Below are 22703 nucleotides of genomic sequence, written 5' to 3'. Positions count from 1 at the left end.
ACACAATCACCCACAACTGCAGCAACTGAAGCAACTGCAACTGGGGCTACACAATCAACTTCAACTGCAGCAACACAATCACCCACAACTGCTGCAACATCAGCACCCACAACTGCAGAAACTAAAGCAACTAAAGCACCTGCAACTGGGGCTACACAATCAACTACAACTGCAGCAACTGAAGTAACTGGGGTTACACAATCACCCACAACTGCAGCAGCACAATCACCCACAACTGCAGCAACACCACCACCCACAACTGCAGAAATCGAAGCAACTGCATCTGGGGCTACACAATCAACTACAAATAGAGCAACACAATCACCCACAACTGCAGCAACACAATCACCCACAACTGCAGCAACTGAAGCAACTGCAACTGAGGCTACACAATCAACTACAACTAGACCAACACAATCAACTACAACTGCAGCAACAGCAGAACCCACAATTGCAGCAACACCAGAACCCACAGCTGCAGCAACTGAAGCAACTACATCTGGGGCTACACAATCAACAACTGCAGCAACACAATCACCCACAACTACAGCAACACAATCACCCACAACTGCAGAAACTGAAGCAACTGGGGCTACACAATCACCCACAACTGCAGCAACACAATCACCTACAACTGCAGCAACACCAGAACCCACAACTGCAGCAACACCAGAACCCACAACTGCAGCAACTGCAACTGGGGCTACACAATCAACTACAACTAGAGCTACACAATCAGGGACAACTGCAGCAACACCAGCACCCACAACTGCAGCAACTGAAGCAACTGCAACTGGGGCTACACAATCACCCACAACTGCAGCAACACAATCACCCACAACTACAGCAACACTAGCACCCACAACTGCAGCAACTGAAGCAACTGCAACTGGGTCTACACAATCACCCACAACTGCAGCAACTGGAGCAACTGGGACTACACAATCAACTACAATTGCAGGTACACAATCACCCACAACTGCAGCAACTGCAACTGCAGTAACTGAAACTGGGGCTACAAAATCAACTACAACTGCAGGAACACCATCAGCCACAACTGAAGCAACTGGGGCTCCACAATCACCCACAACTGCAGAAACACAATCACCCACAACTGCAGCAACTGAAGCAACTGCAACTGGGGCTACACAATCAACTTCAACTGCAGCAACACAATCACCCACAACTGCTGCAACATCAGCACCCACAACTGCAGAAACTAAAGCAACTAAAGCACCTGCAACTGGGGCTACACAATCAACTACAACTGCAGCAACTGAAGTAACTGGGGCTACACAATCACCCACAACTGCAGCAACACAATCACCCACAACTGTAGCAACTGGGGCTACACAATCAACTACAACTAGAGCAACACAATCACCCACAACTGCAGCAACACAATCACAAACAACTGTAGCAACTGGGGCTACACAATCACCCACAACTGCAGCAACACAATCACCCACAACTACAGCAACACAATCACCCACAACTGCAGCATCACCAGCACTCACAACTGCAGCAACACAATCAACTACAACTGCAGCAACTGAAGTAACTAGAGCTACACAATCAACTACAACTAGAGCAACACAATCACCCACAACTGCAGCAACACCAGAACCCACAACTGCAGCAACTGCAACTGGGGCTACACAATCAACTACAACTAGAGCAACACAATCAGGGACAACTGCAGCAACACCAGCACCCACAACTGCAGCAACTGAAGCAACAGCAACTGGGGCTACACAATCACCCACAACTGCAGCAACACAATCACCCACAACTACAGCAACACCAGCACCCACAACTGCAGCAACTGAAGCAACTGCGACTGGGCCTACACAATCACACACAACTGCAGCAACTGGGACTACACAATCAACTACAACTGCAGCTACACAATCACCCACAACTGCAGCAACTGCAACTGCAGTAACTGAAGCAACTGAAAATGGGGCTACACAATCAACTACAACTGCAGGAACACCATCAGCCACAACTGAAGCAATTGGGGCTCCACAATCACCCACAACTGCAGAAACACAATCACCCACAACTGCAGCAACTGCAGCAACTAAAGCAACTGCAACTGGGGCTACACAATCAACTACAACTGCAGCAACTGAAGTAACTGGGGCTACACAATCACCCACAACTGCAGCAACACAATCACCCACAACTGTAGCAACTGGGGCTACACAATCAACTACAACTAGAGCAGCACAATCACCCACAACTGCAGCAACACAATCACAAACAACTGTAGCAACTGGGGCTACACAATCACCCACAACTGCAGCAACAAAATCACCCACAACTGAAGCAACACCAGCACCCACAACTGCAGCAACACAATCAACTACAACTGCATCAACTGAAGTAACTGGGGCTACACAATCAACTACAACTAGAGCAACACAATCACCCACAACTGCAGCAACACCAGCCCCCACAACTTCAGCAACTGAAGCAACTGCAACTGGGGTTACACAATCAACTACAACTGCAACAACTGAAGAAACTAGGGCTACACAGTCTCCCACAACTGCAGCAACACAATCACCCACAACTGCAGCAACAGCAGCACCCACAACTGCAGCAACTGAAGCAACTGGGGCTACACAATCACCCACAACTGCAGAAACACAATCACCCACAACTGCAGCAACTGCAGCAACTAAAGCAACTGCAACTGGGGCTACACAATCAACTACAACTGCAGCAACTGAAGTAACTGGCGCTACACAATCACCGACAACTGCAGCAACACAATCACCCACAACTGTAGCAACTGGGGCTACACAATCAACTACAACTAGAGCAGCACAATCACCCACAACTGCAGCAACACAATCACAAACAACTGTAGCAACTGGGGCTACACAATCACCCACAACTGCAGCAACAAAATCACCCACAACTGAAGCAACACCAGCACCCACAACTGCAGCAACACAATCAACTACAACTGCATCAACTGAAGTAACTGGGGCTACACAATCAACTACAACTAGAGCAACACAATCACCCACAACTGCAGCAACACCAGCCCCCACAACTTCAGCAACTGAAGCAACTGCAACTGGGGTTACACAATCAACTACAACTGCAACAACTGAAGAAACTAGGGCTACACAGTCTCCCACAACTGCAGCAACACAATCACCCACAACTGCAGCAACAGCAGCACCCACAACTGCAGCAACTGAAGCAACTGGGTCTACACAATCATCCACAACTGCAGTAACACCAGCACCCACAACTGCAGCAACACCAGCAGCCACAACTGCAGCAACACCAGCCCCCACAACTTCAGCAACTGAAGCAACTGCAACTGGGGTTACACAATCAACTACAACTGCAACAACTGAAGAAACTAGGGCTACACAGTCTCCCACAACTGCAGCAACACAATCACCCACAACTGCAGCAACAGCAGCACCCACAACTGCAGCAACTGAAGCAACTGGGTCTACACAATCATCCACAACTGCAGTAACACCAGCACCCACAACTGCAGCAACACCAGCAGCCACAACTGCAGCAACTGAAGCAACTGGGGCTACACAATCACCTACAACTGCTGCAACACCGGCACCCACAACTGCAGCAACTGAAGCAACTGGGGCTACACAATCACCTACAACTGCAGCAACACCGGCACCCACAACTGCAGCAACTGCAACTGAGGCTACACAATCAACTACAACGAGAGCAACACAATCACCCACACCTGCAGCAACACCAGCACCCACAACTGCAGCAACACCAGCATCCACAACTGCAGCAACACCAGCACCCACAACTGCAGCAACTGAAGCAACTGGGGCTACACAATCACCTACAACTGCAGCAACACCGGCACCCACAACTGCAGCAACTGAAGCAACTGGGGCTACACAATCACCCACAGCTGCAGCAACACCGGCACCCACAGCTGCAGCAACTGAAGCAACTACAATTGGGGCTACACAATCAACAACTGTGGCAACACAATCACCATCAATCGCAACAACTGAAGCAAATGGGGCTACACAATCAGCCATAACTGCAGCAACACAATCACCCACAACTACAGCAACTGAAGCAACTACAACTGGGGCTACACAATCAACAACTGCAGCAACACAATCCCCTACAACTGCAGCAACTGCAGCAACTGGGGCTACACAATCATCCACAACTGCAGCAACACAATCACCCACGACTGCAGCAACTGAAGCAACTGCAACTGGGGCTGCACAATCAACTACAACTAGAGCAACACAATCACCCACAACTGTAGCAAATGAAGCAACAGGGGCTACACAATCACCCACAACTGCAGCAACACCAGCACCCACAACTGCAGCAACTGAAGAAACTGCAACTGGGGCTACACAATCAACTACGACTAGAGCAACACAATCACCCACAACTGCAGCAAAACAATCACCAACAACTGCCGCAGCTGAAGCAACTGGGGCTACACAATCACCCACAACTGCAGCAACACCAGCACCCACAACTGCAGCAACTGAAGCAATTGCAACTGGGGCTACACAATCACCTACAACTAGACCAACACAATCAACTAAAACTGTAGCAACAGCAGAACCCACAATTGCAGTAACACCAGCACCAACAGCTGCAGCAACTGAAGCAACTACAACTGGGGCTACACAATCAACAACTGCAGTAATACAATCACCCACAACTGCAGCAACTGAAGCAACTGGGGCTACACAATCACCCACAACTGCAGCAACACAATCACCCAGAACTGCAATAACACCAACACCCATAACTGCAGCAACTGAAGCAACAACATCTGCAGCAACCCAATCACCCACAACTGCAGTACCACCAGCACCCACAACTGCAGCAACTGAAGCAACTGGGGCTACACAATCACCCACAACTTCAGCAACACAATCACCATCAACTGCAACAACTGAAACAAATGGGGCTACACAATCACCCATAACTGCAGCAACACAATCACCCACAACTACAGCAACACCAGCACCCACATCTGCAGTAACACCAGCACCCACAACTGCAGCAACTGAAGCAACAGCAACTGCAGCAACCCAATCACCCACAACTGCAGCAACCCAATCACCCACAACTGCAGTAACACCAGCACCCACAACTGCAGCAACTGAAGCAACTGGAGCTACACAATCACCCATAACTGCAGCAACCCAATCACCCACAACTGCAGCAACACAATCACCATCAACTGCAACAACTGAAGCAAATGGGGCTACACAATCACACATAACTGCAGCAACACAATCACCCACAACTACAGCAACACCAGCACCCACAACTGCAGCAACTGAAGCACTCACAACTGGGGCTACACAATCACCCACAACTGCAGCAACTGAAGCAACTAGGGCAACACAATCACCCACAACTTCAGCAACTGAAGCAAATAGGGCTACACAATCACCCACAACTGCAGAAACACATGCACCCACAACTGCAGTAACACAATCACCCACAACTGCAGTAACACCAGCACCCACAACTGCAGCAACTGAAGCAACTGGGGCTACACAATCACCCCCAACTGCAGCAATACAATCACCATCAACTGCAACAACTGAAGCAAATGGGGCTACACAATCACCCATAACTGCAGCAACCCAATCACCCACAACTGCAGCAACACAATCACCATCAACTGCAGCAACACAATCACCCACAACTTCAGCAACACCAGCACCCACAACTGCAGCAACACCAGCACCCACAACTGCAGCAACACCAGCACCGACAACTGCAGCAACCCAATCACCCACAACTGCAATAACACCAGCAGCCACAACTGCAGCAACTGAAGCAACTGGGGCTACACAATCACCCACAACTGCAGCAACCCAATCACCCACAACTGCAGCAACACAATCACCATCAACTGCAGCAACACAATCACCCACAACTGCAGTAACACCAGCACCCATAACTGCAACAACTGAAGCAACTGCAACTGGGGCTACACAATCAACTGCAACAAGAGCAACACAATCACCCACAACTGCAGCAACACAATCACCCACAACTGCAGCAACACAATCACCAAATACAGCTGAGACTACACAATCACCCACAACTGCAGCCACTGAAACAAGTGTAACTGGGGCTACACAAAAAACTACAACTGCAGCAACTGCAACTGAGGCTACACAATCAACTACAACGAGAGCAACACAATCACCCACACCTGCAGCAACACCAGCACCCAAAACTGCAGCAACACCAACACCTACAACTGCAGCAACACCAGCACCCACAACTGCAGCAACTGAAGCAACTGGGGCTACACAATCACCCACAACTGCAGCAACACAATCACCTACAACTGCAGCAACACAATCACCAAATACATCTGAGACTACACAATCATCTACAACTGCAGCAACACAATCACCAACAACTGCAGCAACTGAAGCAATTGGGGCTACGCAATCACCCACAACTGCAGCAACTGAAGCAATTGCAACTGGGGCTACACAATCAACTACAACTAGACCAACACAATCAACTACAACTGCAGCAACAGCAGAACCCACAATTGCAGCAACACCAGCACCCACAGCTGCAGCAACTGAAGCAACTACAACTGAAACTACACAATCAACAACTGCAGCAACACAATCACCCACAACTGCAGCAACTGAAGTAACTAGGGCTACACAATCACCCACAACTGCAGCAACACCAACACCTACAACTGCAGCAACACCAGCACCCACAACTGCAGCAACTGAAGCAACTGGGGCTACACAATCACCCACAACTGCAGCAACACAATCACCTACAACTGCAGCAACACAATCACCCACAACTGCAGCAACTGAAGCACTCACAACTGGGGCTACACAATCACCCACAACTGCAGCAACTGAAGCAACTAGGGCAACACAATCACCCACAACTTCAGCAACTGAAGCAAATAGGGCTACACAATCACCCACAACTGCAGAAACACATGCACCCACAACTGCAGTAACACAATCACCCACAACTGCAGTAACACCAGCACCCACAACTGCAGCAACTGAAGCAACTGGGGCTACACAATCACCCACAACTGCAGCAATACAATCACCATCAACTGCAACAACTGAAGCAAATGGGGCTACACAATCACCCATAACTGCAGCAACCCAATCACCATCAACTGCAGCAACACAATCACCCACAACTTCAGCAACACCAGCACCGACAACTGCAGCAACACCAGCACCCACAACTGCAGCAACACAAGCACCGACAACTGCAGCAACCCAATCACCCACAACTGCAGTAACACCAGCAGCCACAACTGCAGCAACTGAAGCAACTGGGGCTACACAATCACCCACAACTGCAGCAACCCAATCACCCACAACTGCAGCAACACAATCACCCACAACTGCAGTAACACCAGCACCCATAACTGCAACAACTGAAGCAACTGCAACTGCGGCTACACAATCAACTGCAACAAGAGCAACACAATCACCCACAACTGCAGCAACACAATCACCCACAACTGCAGCAACACAATCACCAAATACAGCTGAGACTACACAATCACCCACAACTGCAGCCACTGAAACAAGTGTAACTGGGGCTACACAAAAAACTACAACTGCAGCAACTGCAACTGAGGCTACACAATCAACTACAACGAGAGCAACACAATCACCCACACCTGCAGCAACACCAGCACCCAAAACTGCAGCAACACCAACACCTACAACTGCAGCAACACCAGCACCCACAACTGCAGCAACTGAAGCAACTGGGGCTACACAATCACCCACAACTGCAGCAACACAATCACCTACAACTGCAGCAACACAATCACCAAATACATCTGAGACTACACAATCATCTACAACTGCAGCAACACAATCACCAACAACTGCAGCAACTGAAGCAATTGGGGCTACGCAATCACCCACAACTGCAGCAACTGAAGCAATTGCAACTGGGGCTACACAATCAACTACAACTAGACCAACACAATCAACTACAACTGCAGCAACAGCAGAACCCACAATTGCAGCAACACCAGCACCCACAGCTGCAGCAACTGAAGCAACTACAACTGAGGCTACACAATCAACAACTGCAGCAACACAATCACCCACAACTGCAGCAACTGAAGTAACTAGGGCTACACAATCACCCACAACTGCAGCAACACCAACACCTACAACTGCAGCAACACCAGCACCCACAACTGCAGCAACTGAAGCAACTGGGGCTACACAATCACCCACAACTGCAGTAACACAATCACCTACAACTGCAGCAACACAATCACCCACAACTGCAGCAACTGAAGCACTCACAACTGGGGCTACACAATCACCCACAACTGCAGCAACTGAAGCAACTAGGGCAACACAATCACCCACAACTTCAGCAACTGAAGCAAATAGGGCTACACAATCACCCACAACTGCAGAAACACATGCACCCACAACTGCAGTAACACAATCACCCACAACTGCAGTAACACCAGCACCCATAACTGCAACAACTGAAGCAACTGCAACTGGGGCTACACAATCAACTGCAACAAGAGCAACACAATCACCCACAACTGCAGCAACACAATCACCCACAACTGCAGCAACACAATCACTAAATACAGCTGAGACTATACAATCACCCACAACTGCAGCCACTGAAACAAGTGTAACTGGGGCTACACAAAAAACTACAACTGCAGCAACACCAACACCCACAACTACAGCAACTGCAACTAAGGCTACACAATCAACTACAACGAGAGCAACACAATCACCCACACCTGCAGCAACACCAGCACCCAAAACTGCAGCAACACCAACACCTACAACTGCAGCAACACCAGCACCCACAACTGCAACAACTGAAGCAACTGGGGCTACACAATCACCCACAACTGCAGCAACACAAGCACCTACAACTGCAGCAACACAATCACCAAATACATCTGAGACTACACAATCATCTACAACTGCAGCAACACAATCACCAACAACTGCAGCAACTGAAGCAATTGGGGCTACGCAATCACCCACAACTGCAGCAACTGAAGCAATTGCAACTGGGGCTACACAATCAACTACAACTAGACCAACACAATCAACTACAACTGCAGCAACAGCAGAACCCACAATTGCAGCAACACCAGCACCCACAGCTGCAGCAACTGAAGCAACTACAACTGAGGCTACACAATCAACAACTGCAGCAACACAATCACCCACAACTGCAGCAACTGAAGTAACTAGGGCTACACAATCACCCACAACTGCAGTAACACCAGCACCCACAACTGCAACAACACCAGCACCGACAACTGCAGCAACTGAAGCAACTGGGGCTACACAATCACCCACAACTGCAGCAACCCAATCACCCACAACTGCAGCAACACAATCACCATCAACTGCAGCAACACAATCACCCATAACTGCAGTAACACCAGTACCCATAACTGCAACAACTGAAGCAACTGGGGCTACACAATCACCCACAACTGCAGCAACCCAATCACCCACAACTGCAGCAACACAATCACCATCAACTGCAGCAACACAATCACCCACAACTGCAGTAACACCAGTACCCATAACTGCAACAACTGAAGCAACTGCAACTGGGGCTACACAATCAACTGCAACAAGAGCAACACAATCACCCACAACTGCAGCAACACAATCACCCACAACTGCAGCAACTGAAGCAACTACAACTGGAGCTACACAATCAACAACTGCAGTAACACCAGCATCCACAACTGCAGCAACACCAGCACCCACAACTGCAGCTACTGAAGCAACTACAACTGGAGCTACACAATCAACAACTGCAGTAACACCAGCATCCACAACTGCAGCAACACCAGCACCCACAACTGCAGCTACTGAAGCAACTACAACTGGGGCTACACAATCAACTACAACTAGAGCAACACAATCACCCACAACTGCAGCAACACAATCACCCACAACTGCAGCAACACAATCACCAAATACAGCTGAGACTACACAATCACCCACAACTGCAGCCACTGAAACAAATGTAACTAGGGCTACACATAAAACTACAACTGCAGCAACACCAACACCCACAACTGCAGCAACTGCAACTGAGGCTACACAATCAACTACAACGAGAGCAACACAATCACCCACACCTGCAGCAACACCAGCACCCAAAACTGCAGCAACACCAACACCTACAACTGCAGCAACACCAGCACCCACAACTGCAGCAACTGAAGCAACTGGGGCTACACAATCACCCACAACTGCAGCAACACAATCACCTACAACTGCAGCAACACAATCACCAAATACATCTGAGACTACACAATCATCTACAACTGCAGCAACACAATCACCAACAACTGCAGCAACTGAAGCAATTGGGGCTACGCAATCACCCACAACTACAGCAACTGAAGCAATTGCAACTGGGGCTACACAATCAACTACAACTAGACCAACACAATCAACTACAACTGCAGCAACAGCAGAACCCACAATTGCAGCAACACCAGCACCCACAGCTGCAGCAACTGAAGCAACTACAACTGAGGCTACACAATCAACAACTGCAGCAACACAATCACCCACAACTGCAGCAACTGAAGTAACTAGGGCTACACAATCACCCACAACTGCAGTAACACCAGCACCCACAATTGCAGCAACACCAGCACCCACAACTGCAGCAACACCAGCACCGACAACTGCAGCAACTGAAGCAACAGGGGCTACACAATCTCCCACAACTGCAGCAACACAATCACCCACAACTGCAGCAACACAATCAACTACAACTGCAGCAACACCAACACCCACAACTGCAGCAACTGAAGGAACAGCAACTGGGGCTACACAATCAACTACAACTAGAGCAACACAATCAACTACAACTGCAGCAACAGCAAAACCCACAATTGCATCAACAGAAGCAACTTCAACTGGGGCTACTCAATCACCCACAACTGCAGGAACACAATCAACAACTGCAGCAACTGAAGCAACTGGGGCTACACAATCACCCACAACTGCAGCAACTGAAGCAAATGCAGCAAATGCAACTGGGGCTACACAATTAACTACAAATGCAGGAACACAACCACCAACAACTGCAAAAACTGAAGCAACTGGGGCTACACAATCACCCACAACTGCAGCAACACAATCACCCACAACTACAGCAACACCAGCACCCACAACTGCAGCAACTGAAGTAACTGCAACTGGGGCTACACAATCAACTACAACTACAGCAACACAATCAACTACAACTAGATCAACACAATCAACTACAACTGCTGCAACTATAGAACCCACAACTGCAGCAACACCAGCACCCACAACTGCAGCAACTGAAGCAACTACAACTGGAGCTACACAATCAACAACTGCAGTAACACCAGCATCCACAACTGCAGCAACACCAGCACCCACAACTGCAGCTACTGAAGCAACTACAACTGGGGCTACACAATCAACTACAACTAGAGCAACACAATCACCCACAACTGCAGCAACACAATCACCCACAACTGCAGCAACACCAGCACCCACAACTGCAGCAACTGAAGCAACTACAACTGGGGCTACACAATCAACTACAACTAGAGCAACACAATCACCCACAACTGCAGCAACACAGTCACCCACAACTACAGCAACTGAAGCAACTATAACTGCAGCAACACCAGCACCCACAGCTGCAGCAACTGAAGCAATTGCAGCAACTGCAACTGGGGCTACACAATTAACTACAACTGCAGCAACTCAAGCAACTAGGGCTACACAATCACCCACAACTGCAGCAACACAAGCACCCACAGCTGCAGCAACTGAAGCAATTGCAGCAACTGCAACTGGGGCTACACAATTAACTACAACTGCAGCAACTCAAGCAACTAGGGCTACACAATCACCCACAACTGCAGCAACACAAGCACCCACAACTGCAGCAACTGAAGCAATCACAACTGCGGCAACACAATCACCCACAACTGCAGCAACACCAGCACCCACAACTGCAGCAACTGAAGCAACCACAACTGCAGCAACACCAGCACCCACAGCTGCAGCAACTGAAGCAATTGCAGCAACTGCAACTGGGGCTACACAATTAACTACAACTGCAGCAACTCAAGCAACTAGGGCTACACAATCACCCACAACTGCAGCCACACAAGCACCCACAACTGCAGCAACTGAAGCAATCACAACTGCGGCAACACAATCACCCACAACTGCAGCAACACCAGCACCCACAACTGCAGCAACTGAAGCAACCACAACTGCAGCAACACCAGCACCCACAGCTGCAGCAACTGAAGCAATTGCAGCAACTACAACTGGGGCTACACAATCAACTACAACTGCAGCAACTCAAGCAACTAGGGCTACACAATCACCCACAACTGCAGCAACACCAGCACCCACAACTGCAGCAATTGCAGCAACTACAACTGCGGTTAAACAATCAACTACAACTAGAGCAACACAATCACCCACAACTGCAGCAACACAATCACCCACAACTGCAGCAACTGAAGCAACTACAACTGCAGCAACACCAGCACCCACAGCTGCAGCAACTGAAGCAATTGCAGCAACTGCAACTGGGGCAACACAATCACTCACAACTGCAGCAACACCAGCATTCTCAACTGCAGCAACTGAATCAACTACAACTAGAGCAACACAATCAACTACAACTGCAGCAACACAATCACCCACAACTGCAGCAACTGAAGGAACTGGGGCTACACAATCAACCACAACTGCAGCAACACAACCACCCACAACTGCAGCAACAGAAGCAACTGCAACTAGGGCTACACGTTCAACAACTAGCGCAACACAATCACCCACAACTGCACTAACACCAGCACCCACAACTGCAGCAACTGAAGCAACTGGGGCTACAGAATCACCTACAACTGCAGCAACACCAGCACCCACAACTTCAGGAACTGAAGCAACTGCAGCTGGGGCTACAGAATCTCCTACAACTGCAGCAACAACAGCGCCCACAACTGCAGTAACACCAGCACCTACAACTGCAGCAACTGCAGCTGGGGCTACAGAATCTCCTACAACTGCAGCAACAACAGCGCCCACAACTGCAGTAACACCAGCACCTACAACTGCAGCAACTGAAGCAACTGGGGGTATACAATCAACTACAACTAGAGAAACACAATTAGCCACAACTGCAGCAACACCAGCACCCACAACTGCAGCAACTGAAGCAAGTGCAACTGGGGCTACACAATCAACTACATCTAGAGCAACACAATCACCCACAACTGCAGCAGCACAAGTTACGACAGATGGGCCAACACAGGTAGCTGAAACTGGGGCAACACAAGCAACCACAAATGGGGCAACACTAGCAGCTGTAACTGGAGGAACACAATCAACTACTCGCCCAGCTCCGGTTATTGTGCTTGAAGTTGTACTTGTCATAGTGTTTCAAGAAGACCTTGACAAATCCCAGAGCATAGCATTTCAGACACAAGCAACACAAGTTCAAAATGCAGTAAGTACTCTCACAATTATAATGAACATCAATGAAATGAAATGTAAGGAAAAGTATGTTGACATACAAAAAAAGCATGTAGTAATAGAATACTGTCATGAAAATAGAGTCATGGAAATTTTTATGGTAACCACATAAACAAAGTGAAAAAATAAGGTTTGAGATGTAAACCATAAGTAGGTCTAAGTTTAACTTTATTGAAAAATCTTTCTTTTGTTGTTGTGTGCAGTTTGATGTGATCTATCGACAACGTTTTGGATTCCTATTTGTGCGGACAATTGTGAGAGCATTCAGGTAAATTCAGCTATATCTTAAACCATATTGAAAAAAAACAAGGCATTTGTTAAAATTGAGGCAAATACTTTGACCTTGTTACAGGTTGGTTTCTCGAAACCGAATGGACAACGTTCAGGCAGACATTGACCTTGTGTTCAATGAGAATTCAACAGAACCACTCCCTCCAAGATCTGATGTTGTTGAACCCTTGGCTAATGCCATAAATGACCCAAATTCAGGCTTTAATCTGCCAGTGCTTCCTGGATTCATTGTTGTGAAAAGTGAGAACATTTTATGCTTGCAATATATTTAACAGTCAGTGTTAATGACATAATAAATGATGTCTAGAACCATGAATGAATATGAAAAATCATAAGTGTTGCTTAGTATCTCATTTGTGTTATATTGACCTTATTCACTGAAGAGTGTTTATGTGTTTATGCTACTTTTCCAGGTGTTCCCCGCTCAAGAAGCAGTCCCCAGTTCCGCACCAATGAAATATTTACTGCCGATCTTTCCAATTCCACTTCCGATGCCTTCCATGCCAGATCCTCACTCATCAAAACAGAGGTATAGCTGCCTACACTTAAAAAATATTTGGCTGATGGCTCTTTGTGAAAATATTGCCCTTGTCACTTTAGCCTTGTTTTTTGTTGTTTTGTAAATTTTATTTAGCTTGAGCCATTTTTCATTGAGGACTTTCGCTCAGATTTCATCAGGCTCTTACCAACAGGCTTCAGGTGACAAACAAACTACATTGACCTACTGTATAAAGGATCACGTCTGTAGATACAAAGATGTGTGTCTGAGTGTTTGTATGACTGCATGCAGATGTCTTGATGTCTACCAGTTTACACTGTGATACATGGGAAGAAATACTGTCTATCTGATGAGAGAATCATTTAATTCTATTGATAATTTTTGTCTTTACTAGCAATGGATCAATTGTCAATATGATGGACATTACTGTGGCTGCCAACGGCACTCCCCCCAATGATACGCAGATTATTGCCACTTTGACTAGAGCTGCAATGAGTGTAAAGTTGTCACTTCCCATTATCTCCATCAATGGCACAGGTTAGCATACGCTTTTAGTGGATATATATGGAACTCCCTAAAGGGAAACACTTATGGATGTGCAAACTAGTCAGTAAGCATGTGCCTTCAGGACCATAAGCAATATCATATATGTTTGGAAGTTCCTCACTAAGCTTTTTCTAAAAAAATAATGAGTATACAGTATTAGTCATCATGATTCATGACTAACAACATGCCTTTCAATAATACATTTTATTAGTTATTTTTTTCTGCTTTAGAATTTGTTGAGTTCACACTTGCACCTCTTCTTCCACATCTGTCTCCTCATCTCTCTCTCTCACACACACACACACACACACACACACACACAAACACACACGGCAGTGACAGCGAGCGGAGGAACACAAGCAGCCACTACCACAGCAGTGACCTGCACTACTACAACTGGCACAAGTTAGTATTATGCATTTAGAGGATGTTTGTACAACAGGGAAAGACTTATGGATGTGCATACTATTTAGTAAGCTTGTCCCCTCTGCCCTTTGGACCATAAGCAATATTATATTTGTTTTGAAGTTCCTGTAGTTTACGTAAGGGATAATGTATAGAACGCCGGTCATCATTGGGAAAATAAATCCCGACAGGGCGAACCTGACCCCGACGCGCAGCGGAGGGGTCTTGTTCCGCCCTGAAGGGACTTATTTTCCCAATAAGACCAGCGTTCTATACATTATCCCACTTATTACACGGCTACTTGCCAAAACGAAATAATAAACTCTCCACGATATGACTTTAGCCTACATAACCTAGCCTGTTTGTTACCGTTCATCGTGGCATTTGCTGATTACTGTACTGTGATCTCAAAAAGCGCAAGCTATTGCTGTTTGAATATTTTCTTTGCTGTGCTCTCCAGCAGCCTGCACTGTGCGATTGCAGCGCTTCACTTCTCACTCCCCGCGTCCCTTCCCCACAGCCTTAGAAATGACAGTGATGACCTGACATGCAGCCTACCGAGCCAGAGCGCTCTATACATTCACCCACATTGCGTGAAGATTCACATATTTATCAAAGCCCTTTCTCCCTCTTGCGTCAAGTTAGCGAAAGTTTTATTTATTGTGTTGATAAGAAGATAAAGCAGAACTATCAGGCTGTGTGAGCAGGCTACCATGCACAGAACCTCTCTATCGGCCTCCTTTTCAGCAGCTCTCTGCCGATACATCCCTCTTCGCTGCACCTCAGTCAGCTGGGAATTGACCACACACACACACAGCCTACACACACATACACACATGCACAAAAACAAACACTCATCAAGCAGCACTGTGTAATAGCAGTCAGGGTGCAAGTTCATAGACAGTTATCATTTATGCCAGCCATGAGCTCTCGTGGCCTTGTTTCGTTTAGTTTCGTTATTTTGAAACTAATTTCATGTAAAAACGTGATAAATATCGTGTAAAAACATGAAAAAATCATATCTTGAAATAACGTAATCATTTCATGTAATAATGTGATACCTATCTTGTTAAACCGTGAAAAAGATATTGTTATAACAATAAACTTTTCACGTAATTACATAATACTGAGCCTTTTCATTATTTTAGTGTGGCAGCAATACGCTTCCGTAGTTTGCAGCGGTAATTACGTAGCCTAAGGGATAATGTATAGAACGCCGGTCATTATTGGGAAAATAAGTCCCGACAGGGAGAACCGGACCCCGACGCGCAGTGGAGGGGTCTTGTTTCGCTCTGAAGGGACTTATTTTCCCATAATGACCGGCGTTCTATACATTATCCCGCTTATTATACGGCTACTTGCCAAAACAAAATAATGAACTCCCCACGATATGACTTTAGCCTACATAGCCTAGCCTATTTGTTACCGTTCATCGTGGCATTTGAAAAACAAATAGTTCGCAACAACACACGCTGCTGAACTTGAATCAAACATTCTTTAGAACACAGCTGATCAACCGTCTGCTTTCACGTTTGAATGAAGTTCCAGTAGTGATATGAAAGATGTATCAGAAGCACAAAACCCGTTGCCATTGACAGCGGTAATTATATGTTTGCAGCGGTAATTACATGAATTTATTTTATCGTAGAACTTTGGGAAATCCCATTCAAGCCAATGGAGCATTCTACTAGCATTGTGAAGAGCTGTGTAATAAGAATGCGTAATAAACAGACATTAAGCAACTGACCAAATGTTTCAGGGAAACAATGATGAGTGTTCAGTATTCATCATAATGCAACAACATGCCTATAATAGTTGTCATTTTTTTTTTTATTAATTCCAACCTTCTGTCTCTTCATCATATTCACACACACACACACACACACACATACACACACACACACACAAAAACACAGCAGTGACAGCGGGCGGAGGAACACAAGCAGCCACTACCACAGCAGTGACCCGCACTACTACAACTGGCACAGGTTAGTATTATGCATTTAGAGGATGTTTGTACAGCACCCCACAGGGAAAGACTTATGGATGTGCTGTGCATACTATTTAGTAAGCTTGTCCCCTCTGCCCTTTGGACCATAAGCAATATTATGTTTGTTTTGAAGTTCCTGTAGTTTACGAATGCATAATAAACAGACATTGAGCAACTGACAAAATGTTTCAGGGAAACAATGATGAGTGTTCAGTATTCATCATAATGCAACAACATGCATATAATAGCACATCTTAATTAGCTTTGTTCTGCTTTTTTAACACATGTTTTAGTTCACACATGCAACTATTAATTCCAACCTTCTGTCTCCTCATCAAACACACACACACACACACACACACACACACACACACAGCTGTGTCAGCAGGTGAAGTCAACATCAGTATTAACCTCTTCAGTGCTTATGGGCTCACCTTCCTGTCTCTCCTTGCCGCTCAGCCCTGGTAGGCTTGGAGATCTCTCATCTTTGACCTTGTACACAGAGAGGTAGCGTGCCACCTACCCTGGTTATATCCTTCCACTTTTGTAATGATCTTTTAACTTAAGTCAGACAGACAGCAAGATGAAACTTATCTCTCATATCCTATTTACTTTGTGACTGTTGCTGTGTGAAATGTGTATAGTTGTGATATGTCTGAATATGAATAAGACGTGATATAAATCCTGTTGCATTATCCACCCAGAATGTTTGAATCTTTTGGATTTTGGTATTAGTTGCGATGACAGAAGAATGAGACTTATAATTGCACTTGCGTGAGTCAGTGATCACATGTGTGAAAAAGATTTATAATGCCAACCAAAAATAAAATGAAATAATATAGTATCATGTGGGACAGAAACAGGTGTAGAACCCCCCTGTATGTAGTCTGTTTTGTTGTACTGTGGTTCATTTTCACTCATTATTTGTCCTCAATTTATTGTATATTTTGGTAACACTTTACAGTAAGGGAACATGAATTATCATGAATGTACGCATGAACTAATTCATGATTTATGTATTACTTAATTCCTTAATATCTCATGAATCATCAGGAGTTTATACATGAACAACACATCATCTAAAGCATTAAGTATGGTGGGCACATCATTATGATTTAGAATTTATTAAGAATGATTTATTTTTCTGCCAAAAATTTGGTCATCACTGTTTATTCTGCTAATAAATGCAAATAAAAGAATGAAATGAAGAAATTGTCTTTGAATGTAATGACTGTACAACAACCCCATTTCCAAAAAAGTTGGGATGCTGTGTGAAATGTACATACAAACGGAATGTGATAATCTGCCAATCTCGCAAACCCATATTTAGTTGCAAAAAGGACAAATGTCAAATGTTGAAATCCCCAAATTCTTCATTCTGAGGTGTATTATTCTTCTTTAGTTGCATTTGCCCATACAGGTTTTTACAAAGTGATGAATACCTCCACATCTTTTCTTCTCAGAGAGTCTGCCTCTCTGGGATGCTTTTTCTACACCAAATCATGGTGCCGGTTAATATAATTAGTTGTGAAATGTTCCTCGTGTTTTCTTTAGCAGTATATTTTCCAGCCTTTTTTGAGACATGTTGCTGGTGTTAAATTCAAAATGAGTACATATTTTTTTTACCTACTTATGCAAATAATAAAGCAATTTAGACATTATTCTTTGAGCCTGAGGTTTAAGATGCACCGAGGCGAAGTGGAAAACTGTTCTGTGGTTACGCCAGTCAAAATCTATGGACAGCTCTGCTTCCTTCCACACATTTTTGCATTCCTTTGTGTCAATGGTCGTCACTTTTACAACCTGCTAAGGAACTAGGCTAGCATGCAGTAGCCTGAAAACTTGTGGCTTTAATTCCCGGCTTTCACCGCTGTGCTCTTGAACAAGGCACTTAAACCCTGAGATGCTCTAGGGAGAATGGCCCTTAAATCTGGCTTCAAGACCTGAGCACCAGATCCAAGTCATGTACAGTAAGTTGCAAGGCAGGCCTCCATGAATCAGATTTGTTTGTCCAGCTCAATTGCTCAATTGGATTTAAATCTGGGGAACCTGTTAGACCTACAGGGCAAGGAAATCAGATTCCAGTTTCTAGAAAGCCACTGCTTTAGATTTGATTTATGACCAAAGTAGAGTCATTTTATTGCATTTTCAAATCACATGATCAAATGACAATGATTATTGATAATCTATTGAAACAGAATTATGCTTCAAGGCACTATGGCGATCCAGTCAAGGCACAATGTTGACTATCCTGCACTCAGTATGGATATTCTACATAATATATGACTGACACAAAAAATGTAAATGTACTTTTATATGGTTTATGATGTGTCAGGCAATGTCTACCATCACATTAAAATCAATACAACACAGCTTACGCCGGAGATAGACAATCAGATTTCTGAATACTGAGGTGTTATGTCAATCCTCATATTTGGCTCAGGAATAAGGTGGAGACAATTCACAGGACAGTTCAGACTAACCCCCACACTGTCCCTTTTGCACCGAAAATAATGCTGAGATGGCATCCAGGAAACCAGTCTGAAGAATTCTGTGCACCATCTGACAGGTCATGTGAAACTTAAAGGCCTTTATTTCCTCAACACAAGTGCTGTGTCACAGTCAGATGATAATATTAAATGTAATGACCTGTCATAGAAATATCATAGAAAAAGAAAATGGGCAAAATGTCAGGGTTGTGCAGGAGGACCCAAATGCAAGACTCCACCAGGCAGAGTTACAGAAAAAAACAATTTATTTTTACACAAACTTATCATGCACAACCTATCATGACATTCTAAAGTGCATTGTCACTCGTCAAAAGTCTATTCAAATTTAGTAGGATGTCCAGTTCACATTGGGAGGGGTTTAGTTCTCAAAAGTGGAGTGCATGGCGTAACAAGGTGTTCCTAGGTCTTTTAATCAGTCATATGGGTGTGTTTGGGGCGTAACATTATTTTAAACCAATGAGAATGACATCTGTCATTCCCTTTAACGGCGCAATGCGCGATATGTCAAATAAATGCATCGGTATTTTGGCATTCAACGGCGCATTTGAAGGAGGCTGCTTGCGAGACCGTATGGAATAGTCATTCTTAAACCATGCTTTACTAAAACCTAGCATAGCCTTCACGCATTTGCACTCGTCTATTATTTGAACTCATTGGCAAAGTGAAACTAACTTCACCAAGGAGTCACGACAAGACAGTTATATGCAGTTACTTTCACTATTGACTGACAATGAGTTACCATCGAAAACATAGGCTGGAAAAAGCAACACTTACCCTAATGTTGCTCAAATGACTGAATAAAACATTTATCCTGCAGAGGAGTTGCTTATATCTCGTGACAGTGCGTCTTCAGCTGTGCTCCATACGTGTCTCTCCTCTCCCCTAATCACTTTTAACCGTCATTACCAATTGGCAAATGATGGTGAATAACTACTCATCATGAGATGTACAGTATTTCGTAATATCTTTATTTTAATTATGTTTCCCATTGTAATCGTGCAATTTGTAATGCTTTGCATGGACGTGCGCTGGTGTGCGTTCATGAATAATAGAAGGATGGTGCGTGCACCTGCCAATATGACTGTTGACATGTGCTCTTAAAATAGCATATGAACAACTCGCCATTGACTTCTGACCAGGTTTAGGAGGTGTATGATAGCGATTTTTAGACAATGCGCCAGGTCCCTCCCTAGGTTGTTAATTGCCACACCCCTGGGCGCAAAGCTTAAAAAATAAACGTGCAAAATAACGAATTCAACTTCCAACCAGGGTGGGCGGAGGGGGCCTGGACGGAGGGACTGGTCCGACAGACCGTAAACACGGGGCAGGCTCGGACGGGGCAGACTCGGACGGGGCAGACTCAGAGGGCTTGGGCAGGGAACAAGCAGACAAGGGCAGGACGACAGACTCAGGCAGGACGACAGACTCAGGCAGGACGACAGACTCAGGCACGACAGGGGCAGGGGAAGGGGAAGGGACAGGAACAAAGACAGTGACAGGAACAGTGACTGGGATGGTGACTGGGACAGTAACAGGGACGGTGACTGGAATGGTGACTAGGATGGTGACTGGGACAGAGACGGGCACGGTGATGGGAACAGAGACGGGCACAGAGACGGGCACAGTGACGGGAACGGTGACTGGCACGGTGACGGGGATGGTGACTGGCACAAAGACCACTCAGAGAGACAGGAACAGAGAAGGGCTCGGGCAGAGGCGGGGCTGGCTCGGGCAGGGGCGGGGCCGGAGAGTCAGAGGGAGGCAGGACCGGCTCGGGCAGAGGCGGGGCCAGAAAGTCAGAGGGAGGCGGATCCGGCTGAGGAAGAAGTGAGGCTGGACAGACAGGCAGAGGCTGGGCTGCAGGCGTGGCGTCGGGCGACTGGGCTGCAGGCGTGGCGTCGGGCGACTGGGCTGCAGGCGTGGCATCGGGCGACTGGGTTGCAGGCGTGGCGTCGTGCGACTGGGCTGCAGGCGTGGCGTCGTGCGACTGGGCTGCGGGCACAGGAGCGGACTCGGCTGCGGGCACAGGAGCGGGCGCCTCTGGGCTGGGCTCAGGAGGCATGGTGTCGGATGACCGGGTTGGCCGACGCTTGGCATGTCTCCTCCTGGAGGGAGCCTGAGGGACCTGGATGAGTTCTGGGGGGGAACTGGAACTTCTCAGGCTGGGGTTCTGGAACTGAAGCGGCCGGCTGAAGGGGCAGCACGCCCACCCTAAGCCCCTGGCAATGAGCTGGAGGGGCAGGGGCAGGCGGGAGACTAGCAGCCTCACTGGAGGGAGCAAGGAGCGCCTGCAGGCTTCTTCTCAAGCCAGTGGTCTGAGCCAGCAACTTGGCTGCCACTGGAAGTGCCGCTAGCTAGGGTTGGGCGAATGAAGCCCCATGAGGCTTTGGAAGGTTCTTCCTGATTGTATCGTAAGTGTTTCGAAGTGTCAAAGCATCAAATACAAAACAGTGACATCTGGTGGTTAACAGACATAACGGCGGCTCTCATTAGCGATTAAACAATCACAGACGAAGCCACATGCCGACCAAATGGCCCTTCTCTGACACTGGTAAAAAAAAGCGGAGAGACAACATGTTCTGTTCCCTTGTGAGTAAAAACTATTAGGCCTACAGTTATTGGAATAAACATTATAGCCTAGTTTTGATATTCTTCTAATAATTCAAATTGAAAATGTAATGTGCTTGGTTTTAAATAATGCTATGTTCCCGTGAAAACCTTAAAATGGCCTTGGGAGGGTGGTAGCGTGTTCGTATAGCGCGCGCGACCGCGGTTCAAATCCCACCATGTTCATAATTGCCATGAGTTAGCATTATTTGATATTGCATGCTTCTCTATAGTGGTTGTGTTTAAGACTTCATTTGATGTTT

At 46.4% G+C, this 22703-nt stretch overlaps 1 protein-coding gene across 1 annotated transcript in view; it reads left to right on the top strand.

Annotated features, from left to right (window-relative positions):
* LOC143127027 (uncharacterized) overlaps positions 1-21664 on the top strand; it is a 52613-nt gene extending 30949 nt beyond the window's left edge. Inside the window, exons 12-15 of the mRNA XM_076288329.1 lie at positions 4802-4848; positions 5436-6132; positions 13796-13860; positions 21103-21664. Coding sequence (XP_076144444.1) covers positions 4802-4848; positions 5436-6132; positions 13796-13860; positions 21103-21664 — 1371 coding nt within the window. The remainder of the gene's footprint in view (positions 1-4801; positions 4849-5435; positions 6133-13795; positions 13861-21102) is intronic.
* Positions 21665-22703: the final 1039 nt, after the last annotated feature.

This window comes from Alosa pseudoharengus, unplaced genomic scaffold (genome assembly GCF_046254945.1).
Source record: "Alosa pseudoharengus isolate Yale_2024_CS ecotype anadromous, Long Island Sound unplaced genomic scaffold, YU_APseudo_1.1 YU_APseudo_1.1_scf_17, whole genome shotgun sequence".
Classification (NCBI taxonomy): Eukaryota; Metazoa; Chordata; class Actinopteri; order Clupeiformes; family Clupeidae; genus Alosa; species Alosa pseudoharengus.
Note: the sequence above shows the minus strand (reverse complement) of the source record. Positions and strands in the feature narration are given on the sequence as shown.